This window comes from Trichophyton benhamiae (assembly GCF_000151125.1).
Source record: "Trichophyton benhamiae CBS 112371 chromosome Unknown contix01456_5.r1.exp, whole genome shotgun sequence".
NCBI classification, from domain to species: Eukaryota; Fungi; Ascomycota; class Eurotiomycetes; order Onygenales; family Arthrodermataceae; genus Trichophyton; species Trichophyton benhamiae.
In genome coordinates this window covers 1,353,502-1,371,530 of record NW_003315080.1, presented here as the reverse complement: position 1 = coordinate 1,371,530, position 18,029 = coordinate 1,353,502, and the positions used below count along the sequence as shown (strand labels likewise).

General features: G+C 47.5%; 6 protein-coding genes across 6 annotated transcripts, besides 1 other annotated feature; 4 read left to right on the top strand and 2 right to left on the bottom strand.

The window, feature by feature from the left end:
- Window position 1: 1 nt before the first annotated feature.
- Window positions 2–828: a repeat region (AT_rich region).
- A 1,042-nt stretch (window positions 829–1,870) lies between these two features.
- On the top strand, window positions 1,871–2,563 carry ARB_03488 (uncharacterized protein; the record flags this gene model as incomplete). The annotated part of the gene is made up of 1 exon (XM_003010740.1): window positions 1,871–2,563. A coding segment is annotated over one exon (693 nt), but the record flags the coding sequence as incomplete, so codon positions are not given.
- Window positions 2,564–3,397: 834 nt separating this feature from the next.
- On the top strand, window positions 3,398–7,526 carry ARB_03487 (uncharacterized protein; the record flags this gene model as incomplete). The annotated part of the gene is made up of 2 exons (XM_003010739.1): window positions 3,398–6,458; window positions 6,568–7,526. The coding sequence occupies 2 exons, from the start codon at window positions 3,398–3,400 to the stop codon at window positions 7,524–7,526; spliced, it is 4,020 nt and encodes a 1,339-aa protein (XP_003010785.1).
- A 1,911-nt stretch (window positions 7,527–9,437) lies between these two features.
- Window positions 9,438–12,695, top strand: ARB_03486 (uncharacterized protein; the record flags this gene model as incomplete). Its single annotated transcript, XM_003010738.1, has 1 exon — window positions 9,438–12,695. One exon carries the CDS (start codon window positions 9,438–9,440, stop codon window positions 12,693–12,695), a length of 3,258 nt encoding a protein of 1,085 aa, XP_003010784.1.
- A 763-nt stretch (window positions 12,696–13,458) lies between these two features.
- ARB_03485 (uncharacterized protein) lies at window positions 13,459–14,867 on the bottom strand (the record flags this gene model as incomplete). The annotated part of the gene is made up of 2 exons (XM_003010737.1): window positions 13,459–14,186; window positions 14,327–14,867. The coding sequence occupies 2 exons, from the start codon at window positions 14,865–14,867 to the stop codon at window positions 13,459–13,461; spliced, it is 1,269 nt and encodes a 422-aa protein (XP_003010783.1).
- Window positions 14,868–15,551: 684 nt separating this feature from the next.
- Window positions 15,552–16,538, top strand: ARB_03484 (uncharacterized protein; the record flags this gene model as incomplete). Its single annotated transcript, XM_003010736.1, has 1 exon — window positions 15,552–16,538. One exon carries the CDS (start codon window positions 15,552–15,554, stop codon window positions 16,536–16,538), a length of 987 nt encoding a protein of 328 aa, XP_003010782.1.
- Window positions 16,539–16,691: 153 nt separating this feature from the next.
- Window positions 16,692–17,685, bottom strand: ARB_03483 (uncharacterized protein; the record flags this gene model as incomplete). The annotated part of the gene is made up of 2 exons (XM_003010735.1): window positions 16,692–17,024; window positions 17,086–17,685. 2 exons carry the CDS (start codon window positions 17,683–17,685, stop codon window positions 16,692–16,694), a joined length of 933 nt encoding a protein of 310 aa, XP_003010781.1.
- Window positions 17,686–18,029: the final 344 nt, after the last annotated feature.

Genomic DNA, 18,029 nt, shown 5'->3' with positions numbered 1-18,029 from the left:
ATTAAGATAACTATAATTAGGAATAAGAGTAATATTACTAAGATTAAAGAAGCTCTAAAATCTATAGCTAAGACTTAGTTTAATATAGAAATTATTCTAAAGGATATTATAGCTTCTTAAAAGGCTATTATAAGAAATATAGTAGTAAAAATACTCTAGAATCCTATATAATATAAGAAGATATACTAACTATAAATATATAGTTTCTAGATAAAAATATTAGAGCTTTAACTAAGAAAGTTAGTACTCTTAATATAAAAATTAAATATAGTTTTAGTTATATCGTTAAGGTACTTAATATAAGAAATAAAAGATATATTTAAGTATATCTATATTTCTAGAAAAAGAATAATATATAAAGAAGAAACTAATTTAATATATAGAAGTATACTATTTTAAAAGTTAATAATAACTAAATCTTTATCTATATTACTTTAAAAAAGCTTAAATTATTAATTAAGATTTTTTAAGAATCTCTAACTCCTATTAGTTATTAGAGTAATAATAGTTTAATTAATTATATAAAGTAGATAATTTAATAGCCTATATTCTAGCCTCTATAGAAGTTTTTAGTCTCTCTAGGCTTATTAGTCGCTATAAGTAAGGAATATAGATAGTTAGAAATTAAGGAATTAGGAGTTAAAATAAAGGGAGATAAAGTATAAGTAAGATTTAAATTTAAGAGATTCTTATATTAAGTAGTTAGTTATAAAAGCTATTATAGTACTAAATTAAAAAAAAAATATATCTTTTCTTAATATAGTATATCTATAATATTCTTAGTAGCTATTATATTAATATCGTTATTAGTTAGTGTCGGTACCCTATTGGTACTTATTGGTGTTTACCACCATGTCTCTACAGAAGATAGTAGTGCCGCAAAACATACTTTATCCGCTATGGAAGCATCACCATCACGTGACTGACACTAAATCTGGTGACGTTGAAGAAGCAGAAGCAGAAGAAGTGACGAGAAGACGAGAAGACGAGACGAAAGAAAGACGAAAGAGAGAAGATGGATGTCTTAGAAGTCACCCCAGAAGCAGCAGCAGAGTGCTAGTCGGTTGCTGGAGTCAAACTGCAACTTCACGACGGCAGCAGGAGAGCGACTTTTGGCTAACCGGTCGGCCGTCGTCGGGAGTTATATAGTTACATCGTGGCCAGAGCATCGCCCGTCAACTGGCTAGTTAACTAACTAACCAACTAGCTGGTTACATCCCTATAGCCGAGACTGCTCTGAGAAACTATACTAACAGACGCCTGGAGCCGGCCAGCCTGTGCTGTCTATTATTATTATTCAGTAGGCTTTCTTCTTCCACAGGGCTACGGACTCCAGACTACAGACTCCCTGACAGCAAAGGATAATGTGCGAGGGCCCAGGAGTCCGGTCACTAACTTAGCCTCGCAGCAAGCTAGCGGCTGACAAGGATAGGGATCGGGATACAGCCTTATATTGCGCTGCAGAGCGACGGCCGAGCAAACGTCAGTGATCGGAGTAGATAGTAATAATAATAAATAATAAGTAGTATGACAGTAGTATGATAGCAGTAAGCGAGTCGCAGGTTGGCTGAGCTGCCCGCCAGCAAAAGGAACAAGCAGCCAGGCGAGCCCGCCGCCGCACGCCAGGCAGCCGTTGAGATGCCAGCGATGTCAGCCAGCATATCCAGCACTCTCTACCAAGTGCGAGCCGAGCAGCGACACGTTGCCAGCATGACCGATGGACCAGCCTGGTGCCAGTGACCATGCTGGCCAGTAACGGGCCTGCGAGCCTACCGAGAGCTGACTCTAGTACTCCGTAGCTACTAGCAGTGGTCCGTTAAGGTCATCGTCGTCCGTCCTGCTGGCTGGCTGCAGGAACAGGCGCTTCTAGAAAGCCGGTAGAAACGACAGAAAGCTGCCAGAAGGACGGCCCTGTCGCCGCTGCTCTTCCTTTCCCACCGATCTTCTGCTTCTCTGCTTCTCTGCGTCTCTTCTTTTTCTTTTCTTCTTTTTTTCTTCTCTTCTTCTCTGCCTATCCTTTTGCTTCTTCTTCTTCCTCTTCCTCTTCTTAAGGCTGCTGACTAAGCGGGGAGGGGAACCCCCCCCCCCCCCCCCCCCCCAGCCAGCCAGGCCGTCGCCTTTTCCTTTTCGTCTTTTCTTCTTCCGCGACCTCGACTTTCAACCTTCAACCTCGACCTCAAACCTCGACTTCAACCTCGACAGCGACCTCGACAGCAACCTGACCGGGCCTCGGAGACAACTGGCAGACGCAGCGGCAAGGAAGATCTCCCAAGGAGGCACAGCCAGAGACACAGACACAGACACAGACACAGAGAGAGGAAGATCACTCTCTCGTCTTCGTCCTCGTCTTGCTGCTGCTCTCAGGTTTCTTCGCCTTCGCTGCCTTTCCTTTCTTTTTCCTCGCTCTCGTTTCTTTTCCTCGCCCTTTTTCTTTTTCCTGCGTCTCACTCACTCTCTCTCTCTCTCTTCATCGCTGTCGTCGTCTTCTCCTCTCTTGTCGTTCCTGCTGGGCGTCGTCGTTGCTGCTAGCAGGCAAGTCGCCGTGTTGACCCATCACCATTAATTACTTACTGCTAGCCCTTTTCCCGCGCTCCCTCCCTGCCACCCCCCCTCCCCTCCCTTCCCTTCCCTTCCCTTCCCTTCGCTGCGGTGCGGCGGTGCTTGCTTGTCTTTTTCGCCTCTTCCTCTCTTCCCCCCATCGTCGACTCCCTCTCGACCCTCCCTCGCAGAACGGGACATGTAGGACGGGCCGACCTTGCTCTCTCTCTCTCTCTCTTAGGTTGTCAAAGGTACGTCGTCTCTCCCTCTCTGTCTGTGTCTGTCTGTCTATCTGCTTGCCGATATCTTCTCTCTCTCGTTTTATTTTCTCCGGTGGATAATCCGTCGTGGGTTCAACTAGGCCGGTCGTTTCGTTCTTTTTTTTTTTTCGTTTTTTTTTTTTTTTCTTTGGGCGGTGGGAACGCTCTTTTTTTCCCTCCTTCGCTGTTTCGTCGGACTGACCCTAAAGGGACGGCGCTCTCTTTGCTCGTCTTCTCCTCCCTCTCAGGCTTCTTCATTTCTCTCGATTCTATCCCCCATTACTACTCATTACTCCGTTACTACTCCGTACTGCAAATAATACTCTTCGTCTTCCTTTCTTTCTACGCTACGAGGCGGCCCGATAACTCATCCTTCTTTTTTGCATCAGAAAAAAAGGGCTCTTTTTGCGACGCCGCTAATCAACCCTCTCGATCTTACCCAGCATACCGACATTCTGGTTGTTGTGCCCCAATCCGTATCCCCATCCCACCCTTACCAGAGTGGCCCGGCCTGTCACTGATGAATAGCCAACATCCTCTCGTCCTTGATATGCGGATAGTGGCGGTAGAGCCGGCTTTCAGATAACCGAATAGGGATTATGGACTCTGAGCGCCAGAACGGCTTTCAGAGGGACGACCTGGACGTGTATTCGAGACCCATTGAACGCCGCCCTAGCAAAAAATCTTCTTCCAAGGACCGCCACGGGATGGTTTACCCAGACAGCTTCAGGGATACCTCCATCCGGCCCGTCAGCCCCCAGGAGTCGCTCTCCGATACGCAGAATCACTCGCCAGCTTCAGATGCCGAACACTTCGCAGCCAGCGCAACAGCCTCGCCCAGATCCGGTCTTCGCGCAAAACCGCGTGACCGGCGGCGTGAGTTCAGTCCTTTTCATGCTGGACATGGCAGCAGCAACAGCAACTGCAACAGTGCCAATGCCAGCACCACCAACATCAATCACCACTCCCATCACCACAACAACAGCAGCAGCAGCAACGTTAACAACATCAACAACAACAATAATAACAACAACAACAACTCCAGCAGTAACAACAGCAGCAGCAACGCCGCCAACAGGCTCAATGATGATGACATACCGCTGCCAGATCCTCGAAGCTTGAGAGCCAGGTCAAAGACGACCACCATGGAGGACCAGAGAGGCGACCTGCCAGCCAACACCTTCTTGGGACGCACCCGGATGAGACTCGGCTCTCTAACCACCACTGCTTCGGCCAACATGGCTGCAGGCTCACCCCAGAGTCCCCGACCGCCACTCCAGGACGATCCCATTGCCGCCTCCATCGGGTTTCCCTCCATCATCCAGTCTCCCGGACCGCGGCCTCGCTTCGTCAAGTCGCACTCGACTCTCTCCTCCGGCCTTCCTCCTTCAAACGCTTCCAGTCCAGGACCATATGTATCTCAAGTCTTGAACCAGGACTCTACCAAGATACTGGACCTCATGAAGTCCACCTGTGGCAGAATGCATGGCATCCTCTCCTTCCGCATATCTGGATCGTCTTCCTGGACTTCGGGCTACTGTGCCATCAACGTTGCCGCAGGCAGCCTCATCTACCAGGCAAAAGGTGAAGCAAATCAGGCAAAGACCCTTATCCCGGACCTCCGCGGCTGCCGTGTCCGCACCCTCTACTCTACCGAACTCCAAAGCCCGTACCTGAGCGTCTCAACCTACTCCTCTACCCTCAGCGTACACCTCCGTCCCCACGTCAAGGAGACCTGTGACTCCTGGCTTGCCGCCCTCCTGTGCTGGCAACCCATCCGCCCAAAGGGCGTACAGAACAAAATGACTAAGCCCCAGTCAGTCGCCATAACTGAACGGCGCCTCGCAGATCGCCGGAGAAACTCAGAGAGTACCCTACAAAAGGAAGCCACCATTATCAAAGTAGGCAAGATGCTACTGTGGGATAGACAAAGTGCTTCCGGTGTATGTCCGCCACCAACACCCCGGAGGATATCAACCTTCAAGCAACAACGGGCTCTATCGCATTATTGGAGGAAGGTCAACTGCACACTACAAGAAAACGGCCACATGAAGATCGTAACTGAGGCCGGCACAAATCTTGTATCTTTCATACAACTCTCTCAACTCTCCCGATGTGCCATCCAAAAGCTAGATGCCTCCGTCCTGCAAGACGAGTTCTGCATAGCTATATATCCTCAGTATGCCGTTCATGCCGGAAGCGACCACCTCACCAGACCCGTCTACCTCTCCATGGAAAGCCGTGTCCTGTTCGAGGTATGGTTCGTCCTACTCCGAGCCTTCACAATTCCCGAACTCTACGGACCCGAACAGCCTCCTACCACTACCGCCTCTACAGATGACTCCGGCCGATCTCACCCCTTGGCCATCTCCCAGCAAGTCCCCACCACCACGACAGATATGTTCCGAATCGAACGCCTTCTCAACGTCCGTGTCATTGAAGCAAAGATATTCCCCCAGTCAAAGGCAGAACTACCGGAAAAGAACAAGAAGTCATCTAAACAGCAAGGTTCGCAGTCCTCCGGTGACTACTACGCCGAAGTCCTGCTAGACGGTGAAGTCAGAGGCAAGACCGCCGTGAAGAGCAGTACCTCCGCTCCGTTCTGGCGAGAAGACTTCACCTTCCATGACCTGCCCCCTGTCCTGTCTAGTGCCACCGTTCTAGTGAAATGTCTCAACCCCGTGCAGAAAGACTGGACCCTCGTCTCTCGAGGTACCTACACGCCCAATGAAGGTGACCGTGAGCACGACTCGTTGGCGACGCTAGGTGAACTAGAGGTGGCCTCTCAAGATACCACATTCGGCAGAATAGACTTGCCCCTGGACAGTCTCGATGCCGGCAACGGATCCGAGAAGTGGTGGCAAATCCTCGATGAGAACGACCAACCAGTCGGCGAAATGCTGATGCGCGTCCAACTCGACGAAACCGTTGTTCTGATGTCTCAAGAATACCAAGTCATGTCTGAGCTTCTCCATTCGTTCCCTAACGGTCTCACAGTTCACCTGGCCGAGCTCGCGCCCCAGGAGCTCCGCCAGCTCTCCGAGATATTCCTCGACATCTTCCAAGTGTCTGGTCAGGCAAGTGAATGGGTAACTGCGCTCGTCGAAGATGAAATCGACGGCCTTCACCGCGAGACTTCCGCCAGTCGCCTCCGCTATACCAGCCGCATCCACTCAAACGACTCATACGAGTCCGGTCAGGAACGAGAAGTCCTCGTGCGAGACCTAGGCCGCTCTGCAACCGTCGAAGCAAACCTGTTGTTCCGCGGGAACTCCCTGCTTACAAAATCGCTGGACATGCACATGCGTCGTCTGGGCAAAGAATATCTCGAGGAAACAATCGGCTCAAGTATACGAGACATCGACGAAAGTGATCCCGACTGCGAAATCGACCCGAACCGCGTCAGCAGACAGGAAGACCTCGAGCGGAATTGGCGCAATCTGATCATTCTCACAAGTAATATGTGGCAGTCAATTGCTGGTTCCGCCGCGAGATGTCCGCCAGAGTTGAGGTATATCTTCAGACACATTAGGGCTTGCGCTGAAGACCGGTACGGGGATTTCCTACGGTCTGTCACGTACAGTAGTGTGTCTGGATTCTTGTTTCTACGGTTCTTCTGTCCTGCCATTCTGAACCCAAAGCTCTTTGGTCTCTTAAAAGGTATGTTTATTCACCCTTAGTCATATGAGTGGCAGGTTAAAGATCCGGTGGTTAACAACGTTGTTGATAGAACATCCGCGAAATCGTGCCCAACGAACTTTGACATTAGTCGCAAAGGGTCTCCAGGGACTTGCGAATCTGACTACCTTCGGCAACAAGGAACCATTCATGGAGCCCATGAACAAATTTCTCATGTCCCACCGCAACGAATTCAAGGACTTCATCGATGCCATTTGCGCCATCCCCGCCGAACGCCCACCTCAAATAGTCAACCCATCTTTCGCAACTCCCATCCAAATCCTCGGTCGTCTACCACCAACCTCCCGGGAAGGATTCCCTAGCTTACCGTTCCTCATTGACAATGCTAGAAGCTTTGCTTGTTTGGCTCGCGTGTGGCTACAGGCTGCACCAAGGGGTCTCACTGAAGTCCCAGACATGGATGTGAACATTCTCAAATTCCACCAGCTCTGCATCGACCTGGAGAAGCGAACGAAGGAGTCGCTCAACAAGGCTGAACAAGCCGAGCAGCCCAGTGGTAACCTCGAGGTGAAGTGGGAAGAGATTGCCGAGCAAGTCGAGAAATCGGCTACTTTTTACGAAGAAAGCTCGAGCAAAGCCAACACGCCTGGTAGAGAATCGGCTGTGACAAGCGTCAGTTCTACAACGGCAGGCAACAACCGGAATTCAATCGGTTACTTCCCACGCACACCGTACCTCAAGTCCACCGAGGCCAGTGTCAGCGATGATGCAGACGATGATACCCCTTCCAGCGCCACTTCTGCTCCATGGGAACATCCAGGTCGCCCAATGTTCACCCAACCAAAATACTACGCCGACTCGCGCAAGAGTACCGAGAGCCTCCAGAACCCTTCCACCGTCTCCCTGACGCAATCTGAGACACCGACTGGTAAGAATCGACAGTCAGGCATGTCCCGTGATTCAGGCAAATACCGGCTTTTCGAATTTGTCGACCGGACCAGACGCAAGGGGAAGGAGAAAGAATCGTCGAATTCTCATGGTGCAGCGCACCAGCCACAGGACGTGGGCCCGCGAAATGAATATATATGATATCACGCACGAAGTAAGCTGCAATACGCGGCTAAACAAGCAATCATTCCTGGCTTGACATCTTTCTAACTTTTTTTTTTTTCATTTTCATTTTTTATTTTTTTTATTTTTTATTTTTTTTTTTTTTTTTTTTTGTTTTGAATGAATCGTGATGACTGGAAAAATACGAAAGATTTCATTCACTCTTGTTTTTTTACCCATTACACCTCCCAACTATCTTACTATATAGTTTCCATCCCCATTGAAATATCCCTATTCCCCATCCTCCCCCATTTTGATTACTTGTCATGTTTCCACTTGCAAATTCCCAGCGCTTTCGCTTGTGTTCTGTTCCTGTTGTTGTCTACATCTGCACTGTTCTCTGTTTACCGTCCATTTTTTATATCTTCTCTTCTACTTTTCTTTTCCTATTCTTATTCCTGCATTTGGGTTTGGGTCATGACAAACGGAGACCTCCCGTACGTCCTTCTACCGCTTTATCTATCTATCTATCTGATCTACATGTCTCCTTTTCCCCTTCTTTTTCTTCCTCCACATCCCTTTTCCCCCACTTCCTTCTATCTTTTACTAACATGCTCCGTCCCGTCATAACGCATTTCTCCTTACTTGATATTGCGAGAGATATCCTCCACAACTCAGGATTGGAGTTGAATGATTTTGGGTTTCCATGTCCTCACACCCAAGCATGGCACGGCATGGTATGGCATACGTCAGGACCGGGTCAGGCGAGGCGAGGCTAGGCGAGGGTGTGAATTGTGAATGTGATGTGATGTGGTCTGGTGAAAGTGTGGTGTGGTGGTACTTGGGGGGATTTTTGAAATAACGCGGTGCATTTCTCATGGTGTTGGATATACCCAATGGGTTGAGGGAAACTAGGGGAAAGGAGGCAGGCCTTTACTTGACGACTCAAATCAACATCATCTGACGAATTTTTCAAATTTACTCTTCTATATGTTTCTCACATCTTCCTTTTCCTTTCGTCCGTCCCATCGTCTACTGACTGACTGACTGACTGACTAGGTACTTGACTAACCCATGTATGTAAGATTAATCCTTCCTCTTCCTTCTTTTCTCTTTTGCTTCTCAGGGGGGAAAAAGCCTTTCAAGCCAGGTGGTTTACTCGTTTCTTGTGTCTTTATCTTTTTTTGCCCTTTTTCTCGTCCTGTTCTATCTACCGGCCCATCCTACCTACCTACTGCCTACCTCCCTTGTCAATTACGCAGATAGATTTACGACTACCCCTTTTGTCCATGCTAGAAGCAGCTACGCTTGTCCTGCCTGTCCTATTTGCGCTGTATGCTAGTATCGCCTTATGAACGTGAACGTAGTATATTATGAAGTCGACTCGTGACCATTTGGTTTGAAAGTAGCATGTCTTTCTCCCAGTCTTCGTAGCCCCTTTTTATGCTTCCAATTTGTGTAGTGTCCAACGGCGCAAATTTGATGGCACGTGACCAGCTCTCTTCGACGCGACGCGACGCAGAGAAAATGTCGAACGAGAATAAATAATAGACAAAAAGGCAGAAGAATAGCAGAATATACGACTGACGGCCTGGTTGGTCTCTTTATAAACGAACTTCATTGCAATTGATCGACTAGCTACTACCAATTCCTCTTTTACCGTCTTTTTTGCACATTTGACATTAGAACCAAACATACCCCAAAGAGGCAATAGGTGCAATTAGCATTTATACCACTCCATACTCTATATCATTTGCTATAGTTGCCCTGTATAGGTATACTTCTCTCTCTTCACAGAAGCAATTGAGCCATATACTCCAATTGTACTAACTATACCTACATATAGACATTGCGAAACACATTCAGAGAACAACAACATAGAGGCGAATATGAAGTAGCTGGCGCTGCGTTCGGATCTGTCCACTGCTCGGCCCCCCGGGTACCGCAAGTATGAGCTCGTCATCAACCCCGAACCTCCCGTCTATATTCTCCGGAAAGGATGTACCAACCGAGGAATCATCCGTGGACAAGGATCTCGCTGGGCTGAAGGAAGCCGGGGACAAAACGCAGCATAACGAGTTACTGAGCGTCGTTTGCCCACCGCTTCCTAGCCCGGCATCGGCATATGAAGGATATCGACCTCCATACCCTATATCCAAGGAATGGAATGCTGTGAATACCCTATTTATCCAGGACAATTGTGCCCAGGAAGAATATGGCGGCTCTCGATTCGTCAGCTTTGTACTAGACGATTATACGATTTACAATTGCACAGGTGGGAACGGGCGACGGACTGGTATGGTGCCGCTTAATGATGTTGCGAATACGGAGGGTGGTTCAATATTTTTCTTTGACGGTATAATCAGGCCCGAGGGAGAAGCCGATCCTAAAGTTGGCCCTTTCTACCTCCAGCAGATTGCGTTCAGTATAGTTTCTTTAGGAGGCTATGAAGACCCGGACCAGCATACTGTGGGAGAGCATATCTGGATACAATCCAAACACTGTCAGAAGAGGGACATATGGTACCGCTTGGGGAAACCTTCAGCAGCTTACGAACCATATCACCATTTCTTTAGCTGGTTAGCTGATCTAGCTAAGCATTTCGTCGACTATCTCCATGCGGACGAAGAGAGGGTCGTCACCCTGAACCACTTCAAGGAGGATTTCCACGACTGGCTACTTACCTGCCATGGTGATCATCCGGAGTTTATTGCCTGGCTAGCAAAATATGGCTCCCGCGACTTTCGACATGCTGTGAATGCACATGGCAAGTTCCTGCGAGGACAGGCTTTTACCATTAACTTGTCCTCTTACTGCCGCCATACTCTCTGGGATGAACTGGGACTTTCAAAAACACCGATTATTACACAGCAGCCTACGGTAATGGAAAACACCGTCGTCACCCCCTTTGTATACGAATGTTTTAAGGAAATGCCTTGGTCCTCCCATCTGCAGAAAGTTGAATTGGCTCCCGAAGTTAAAGCTCAACACAAGGAGATGGTAAGGCGACAGAGTGCGCTTCTTGAGACGAAAAGAAAAACCAGTGCTACTGGTGATATTTCCGTTGGGGATGTTGTTGCGTTAAGAAAGGATGATGAATCCATCTGGAAAGGCAAGGAAGAGTACTGGTATGCTCTTGTTCAGGGGTTCGGTCCCAATAAGCGTTGCGATCTTCGGTTGATTTGGCTGTATCGTCCGAGTGATACTGTTTGTGCCAGCATGACATATCCGCACAGCAATGAACTGTTTTTGAGTGATCACTGCAACTGTCATGAAGGAAAAACACGGATTCAGGACGTAGTCAAAAAGGTTGCAGTTGAATTTTTCTCTTTCAATGAAGACCGTGATTATTCAACCCTTTTTGTACGACAGACTTATCAGACGAAAGATGAAACCTTTAGAACATTAACTGAGGGTGATTTCAGCTGTCATTGTGGGATACCCCAGACGCCCACTCAAACATTCAAAGCTGGTGACACTGTGCTGGCACAGTTCGCCAACATACTCAAGCCTGCTGAGATTATTAATATAGGACCCGACGAAGCTACTCTGCGAGTCTTCCAATACCGCCGGGAGCTTGGAGAAAAAAACTGCCGTCCTAATGAACTGGTTCACTGTGATGACTACCGGACCGTCCCAATAAGCCGTATTAAAAGGCATTGCCATATTCGTGTCTTCAAACCCGTTCAACTGCCAAATATCCCATGTCCTTATAATAGGGACGGGACTGGAGATTCATTCTACATCATTTATGCAAAGAATGGGGAGAATTTGGAACCTATGAATTCCCGTCCAAGTTTTAAACAAGGGTTCGACCCCTCAGCTTCTTCTTCTTTGCATAAGTTAAATGCCCTCAATCTCTTTAGCGGCGGAGGGACATTTGATCGAGGGCTTGAAGAAGGAGGTGCCATCGAAAGTAAGTGGGCAGTGGAATGGGGCCTTCACCAGATGCTTACTTATAGGGCTAATCACCCTAACGGTAAGGGACTGAAGCTATTTTGCGGCTCCGTCAACGATTATTTGTTCCAGGCTATCACGGGAAAGGAGAACATATACGTTGCCAGAATAGGAGAGGCTCATTTTATTTCTGCAGGCAGCCCCTGCCAGGGTTACTCCAGTGCCAATGCCCACAAAGAAAATGAGACGTCAATGCGGAATTCATCGATGATTGCGTCTGTGGCAAGCTATATCGATCTCTACCGGCCTCAGTACGCGATACTCGAGAATGTAGCTGGTATGGCTAGCAGGACCCATGAACAAAACCCGCTTTCTCAGCTTTTGTGTACCTTCGTTGGCATGGGATATCAAGCTCGCGTTTTTAACTTAGATGCATGGAGCTTCGGTGCGCCCCAAAGCAGGTCTAGACTCTTTATTGCAATCGCAGCTCCGGGCCTTCATATCCTAGAGCATCCTGCTTTGACCCATTCACACCCACCAGGAACTAAATCCCGTGCTCTTGGTGATAATCCTAATGGCTCAACTTTTGGTGAAAGGCGCTGGGACACTCCTGTTTTCGAGTTTGTATCTGCACGCTCCGCCACCCAAGATCTGCCTCCTATTGATACCGCACGGATAATGTCCATACCCTGGCCGGATCACCGCTCTTCCCGAGTCGAATCCGAGGAGAAACAGGCATTGATCCAGAACATCCCCAAGTATCCTAAGGGGCAAGGGTTGGTTGGAGCTATAGCAAGGGGTTGGGTTGACCCTCTGGAGCACTCTGCACGGATGAAAGCTGCTACCTCTAAAGCCTGGTCCCGAATCTATCCTGAGAAGCCATTTCCTGCAGTTACAACTGGTGTCTGCCCCTTCTGTATATTCACGGGTCGTTGGCTCCATTGGCAGGAAGATCGCTTGGTGACAGTCCAAGAAGTGAGGCGTGCCCAGGGGTATCCGGACAACGAAGTTCTTATCGGCAGCCCTGTTCAACAATGGAAAATCGTCGGAAATAGCGTAGCAAGACAGGTTGCCCTTGCGCTTGGTCTTGTAGTCAGAGAGGCATGCATCCGCAATCAATATGGACGGTCAGCTCAGATTTTAGCCGCAAATACTACAACTATGTCAGAAGAACCGAAGAGCCAACCCCCCTCAACTTCCAAAAGCTCAACAACTCTACTACCTATCAAGCGATGTAGTGACATTGCAGTTGTGGTATCGTCATGCAAATCAGACATCGAATCTACGAAACGGCAAAAGATTTTACCCTGATTTTATTCCTCGCTTTTGAGCCACTGACGTGACTCTTACATTTGAATAAATCAATTGGGATAACACCTCTACTGTGGACGCATTGAATTGAGACTCGAATTCTGCTAATGGTCCTCTACTCCGGTCAACAGACTTTACGGCAGTCAGAAGCAGGAAGAGTTTTGTCATTAAAGGTATTTGAATACACCGATGGCGGCTGATGTTGTGTTTAGAATTGTTTATTGGCGCGCGCGCGATCTAGAATAGAAGCATTTGTGCATTTTGATAGACAACAAATTTTGACTACACTATAAATGTCTTGTGTGCAAACATCATAAGACACCCAAATGGTGCTAAATATAATTAATTATCATGATTATCACTATAACTAATAAGGTGTTTTTTTTTCCCCTACGCAGACATTTCAATTACAGAAGTCATGGATAATCCTAAGATTGCGTTTCTAAGTGTCAATGTAAATGTACTATAGGCAATTTACTGTATCACATCCATAGGCACACTTTCCCTCTCCCCGTACCTCCTACCACCCAATCTTTAGTGGGATGGAAGACGGAAACAGCCGGAACAGCTGTAATGCCCTCACCTCCTAGTTGAGCCAATTGTTCACCCTTGGCAGTATAAATATCGACAAAACGGTTCATGTTGGCTATACAAAAACGTTGAACGGATGATTGGGGCGCAGCTTGCCATTGTGGTCGGAGGCTAGGCTGTTGTTAGACTTAAAACAAAATAGGGCAAAGGGAGAGTTAAAAGGTAGCAAAACTTACATCGTGACCCATCTCCCAGTCTGACAATTATGGTCAATCATGGCATCAGGTTCGATTGTTAAAGTTTCAGTGGATTTTCGAGATTTTAGGTCGAAGGTTCCAAAATTGTAGAGCTTGAGAGTATTGTCATAGGACGAGGTTGCTATCTGGCCCACACTGTTAAACGCCGCATGAGAAACCGAGAGTGGACTTATGTGTTCGGCGACAGCCCTAGGAGTTTTCTTAGATAGAAATCTAAGATCCCAAACTTTCATAGTTCGGTCTAAAGAGGCTGTTGCAATGTACTGGGGCTTAGTGGGACAGACAGAAAAGCCACCAATCTTGTTGTCACTTAGCTGCCATTCGTCCGCACTGTAACTTTTATCGTTGTTGGTGGAACCATCACGTTTAGTCACGTTATTTCGGGTATCATAACGGCCAACAACCCCATTCAATGTTGAGAAGTAGAGAGTATGGGAATCCTCAGGTGACATATCAACGCCAGACAGACCGAAATCATCAGCGACAAAAGCCTCGGTGGCCACGGACTTTTCCAAATCCAGTTGCCGAATTGAGGTATCATAGCTGGCGGTGTAAAGCTTGGATGGGGCGGAAGAATGTATGTGCATAGCGGCTATTGGCCGACTATGAGGTTTAATCGTTGTGATTACTGGATCTTCTTCCTCGTCATCCCCCGGTCCATCCTGTGAAGCATCGAGAATACCCAAATTCCCAACTTTATCCCCTGCAAATATTAAGGGTTTAGACTCAGTTGGATGAAATAGCATTGTGTATATTCGTTCCGAAGTGATTCTGATCCCTTGAAGATAAGCGTTAGCGGAGATACAAAATCTATCTGAGAAAAGCAACTAGGAGATGACACACTGTTAGGCTCCCAGGCATCCCAAAGATTTAGCCCACTCATCCTTTCCCTCATAATTTTCAGGTCTTTGTTGGTAGTTTTCTTAATGTCCTCGTCACCAAAGGTTCTCTCGTACTTTGCTGGTCCGCTAGTAGCAAGCGAATCCAGAGAGAGAGCCTCCCATTTCCCTTTAACTCCGATTTCATCCATCCGCAAATCCCCGGCCACTCGTCTTCTCTTCGCTTCCATTTGTAATTTCTCTGCCTCATAGGCTTCTTCGGCCTTCCGCTTCGCAATCTCACTGTCTGGTGTTATACCCGCGAGACGGGCAGAGGATCGGCGGGGAACGGGCGCTGCATCTTTCTCACGTTTGGCTCTCTTTGGAGCCGCTTTTTTCTTATGTGATTGTCCGGCTTTTGGCGCCGGCGTCTTTGATAGAAGACCAGCGGATTGTGCTTCCAGACTGATCTTCTTCAAAAGCGCATCGCGCTCTGCAATGTTGGCTAAGCGCTGCTTTTCGAAGTCGGACATTTCCGTAGCCGGCTCAGATTTTACAGGAGCCATGCTTATTCCTGGAGGCCGCAGTACACCGTCAGCGTAGTATATCGTATCCAAAAAGGTGAACAGCGCACAAATGCAAATGACACATGAAGGCCGTCGTTCTTTTTGTTTAACCAAACGCGAAAAGTTCAATTAAACAATTTAGAGTCGCGTGATCACGTGAATTCCAGAACGTCGATCGAAAACGCAAAAAGTTTCCTTTTGAAGCTTCTGGATTTAATTCCAACCGCATGTGGTGATGATATTTACCGACTGATGGGACAAAAGAGTTGGTTGGAATAACAGGACGGGGTAACCAACCTGTCTACAGGGCAGATGGAAGAGTGAACGATGCCAAAGTCCCACGGCCTCGTCTCGTTGTGCCGAGAACCAACACATCTTCCGTTTCTCTACTTTACCACGACTCTAACAGCCCCAGTTCAACGGGCGCAACCGAACCAACCTCGCCTGCCAGCACGCAACCAACAGAGATGCCCGTTTTCGAATTCCAGCAGACATGAATTACGATCGTATCCAGGACGTCGGCATGCGAACTCTCAGGCTCCAATTTCTACGCCGGTCCCCCGAAATTCGAGGGTGACTGGCCGCTTTCCTGTACCTCACGATGGGAACACAGCTGCAAACGATAGTTCTTCAGCCCAAGATAACCGGGAAATAACAAATATTTTTAGCTCAGTTTTAAAGACGATGAGTGAGCTTAACAGCCGGAGCAGCCGCAAGAAACTCCAGCAGCCGTTAGATTCTCTCTCTAATTCTGGCGTGGAGAAAGCAAATGTGAACGATAAACTACACAATTTCCAATTCACAAAAGTCGATTCCTCGTCACCAGATGAAGCAAAATTCGCTGGCATTGATCTTTCTGTTGCCGCATTCGCTGTAGCGCAAACTGAAACGAAGAGAATTTGCAAGGAAATTGACGACGCTGTGGTGGACGGTAAAGGCGACCTCGGGATCTGGAAAATATGCGAGAACATGATCTTTCCAATGCTGAAACAAGCAGGTTTAGATGACATACTGTCTTCCCGTTCAACAGCAAGCGTTTCCGGAAGCGGTGATAACACTTACGGAAATCGCTCCAATCTGCCCAACAAAAATAACAATACCCCGTGCCAACCAATTTGTGTCCATCCAGACATACCTATTGTAACTGTTGTACGACATGTATACCCTGCTACTCTTCTCCATGCTTTGAGAGTTCTTCAAAATAAGTTTCCAATGTCTCCACTCACCATTCGATTATTTGAAAGCATCCGATCCCACGGACGAGCCTCGTTCGTTATCGGGTCGTCAAAGGAACTATTCCATGAATTAATAGATTTCCGTTGGCGTGTTTACAATGACTTACCATCTATCGTGTCTTTACTCAAAGAGATGGAGGAAAATGGCATCGACTTCGATAAGAGAACACTTGAGTTAGTAGAAAGAATTAGGCAACGTGGGGCGCGAGCAATATTGAAAGCAAGACAGTCCGACGGACGAAACAAGAACAGCAGCATCAAGAGCAGAAGCAGAAGAACGGGCAGCAATTCTGGCGTTAGCTGGTGGGATTCACCTGCTATCCGAAAGGCGTACCGAGAACTTACAAGCTGGGCAAAGGGTATGGATGCACAAATTCGAGAATTTAAAGAACTTGAGGAGAAGGCACAGGAATTATGGAGCATCAAACGCCCATGATTGAAATTCCCAAATCACCATTAAACTAATAATCTCCACTTTAAAACGAGACAGTGTTCAATAATTGATACATATACATCACAAGTTATCCTACACCCTACTTTGTCTTGAGGTGCTGGATTAATCACCCCTTGGAGGCATGTTACCTCCCAGTTATATTTTCATACCAAGGCTTCTTCCAGCCGCGACCAAACTACCGCCTAGAAAACCTACATAGGTCTTCACATCACTGACAGCTCCAGTGATAGCATCGGTATCTCCAAAACGCCTTTCAACAAACTCCTCTGTAGAAGTAAACCCTTCGGATTTGTCTTCTGTCATCGTAATTTCAGCGGTGGCATATACCGTAGACACAGAAAGCCGCTTTGAGTACCACGACGAATCTACAGCGCGATCTCCAGCCAGATAGAGGATATCAGAAGAAAGCTCATACAATTCATGCAGCGACGAGGAAATGTTTGTGGGTAACGACATTACTGCTAGAGCCTGAATATGACAGATCAGTTAAAAGGACTAGGCAATGTAGTATCAGATAGCAGGAGCTTACATCTTGCCAATGCTGGATTATACCACTGTTCATCTTTAACCTCTCCATGACAAGCCTCTTCACCTTTTGGTCGACACTTAGTTTCTGCCCTTCTGCATCGAATATCTCTCCATTTTGAACTTTCTCTTTCAAGAGAGCTCGTCTTGTTGATAGCCAATATATGATAAGTTCGATTTCCCCTCCACGGGGAAACAGCTGTAAGGACACCTCTGGGTAACCGGCATCCTGCGCTGCAAGAACAACAGCTTCAGTTGTGAATCCAAGCCTAGGGACATGATCTGCAAGAGCAAGAGAAAGTATTGAGGCTTGTTCCGGGGAGAAATGGGCGTTCGAGGAAGAAAGGTCGGAGGCAGAATGATGGTATGACCTGCTCTCACATGTCACTTGCGAAGGGCTTTGACGATATAATGGACCGTTTCGGGGGTATGGATATGGTTTTTGAGCGCAATACCGGATGGAGCTGGTTGAGTTGGACCGGACACATGAGCTGGGCAGAGCTATACACGATCGACTGATGCCTGACAGAGATAAACGTTTAGCTGAAGAAGTCAATGCCGCTGCCTGAGGCAATTGACGCCGAATTAATGGCACAGCGACCATTTTTTTTAAACCGCCTTCTTCTAGTTCTCCGTATCGCCGTTCCGTAAAAATTTCACATCAGCCAGTCAGGCGGGATATATCAGGCTGGTCCAAGTGGATTGAGAGTTAAGAGAAACGCTATTCAAGCTTTGGCGTCTGCAAGTGATGCTTGACGGCAGTTTAAATGCGCAAACCCTCCTTGTTCGCGCATAAACATCCGACGTTAATGCTTCCGGTCAAAATGATAATCGGGTTGGGTGAAGGTTGGACGTGTCACGTGATGTTCACAAAAAGGGGAATTGAATTTGTGACTGCAACTCAAGTTGAACATCAGTTGAATTGAGCATCAACATCAACTGCCCACA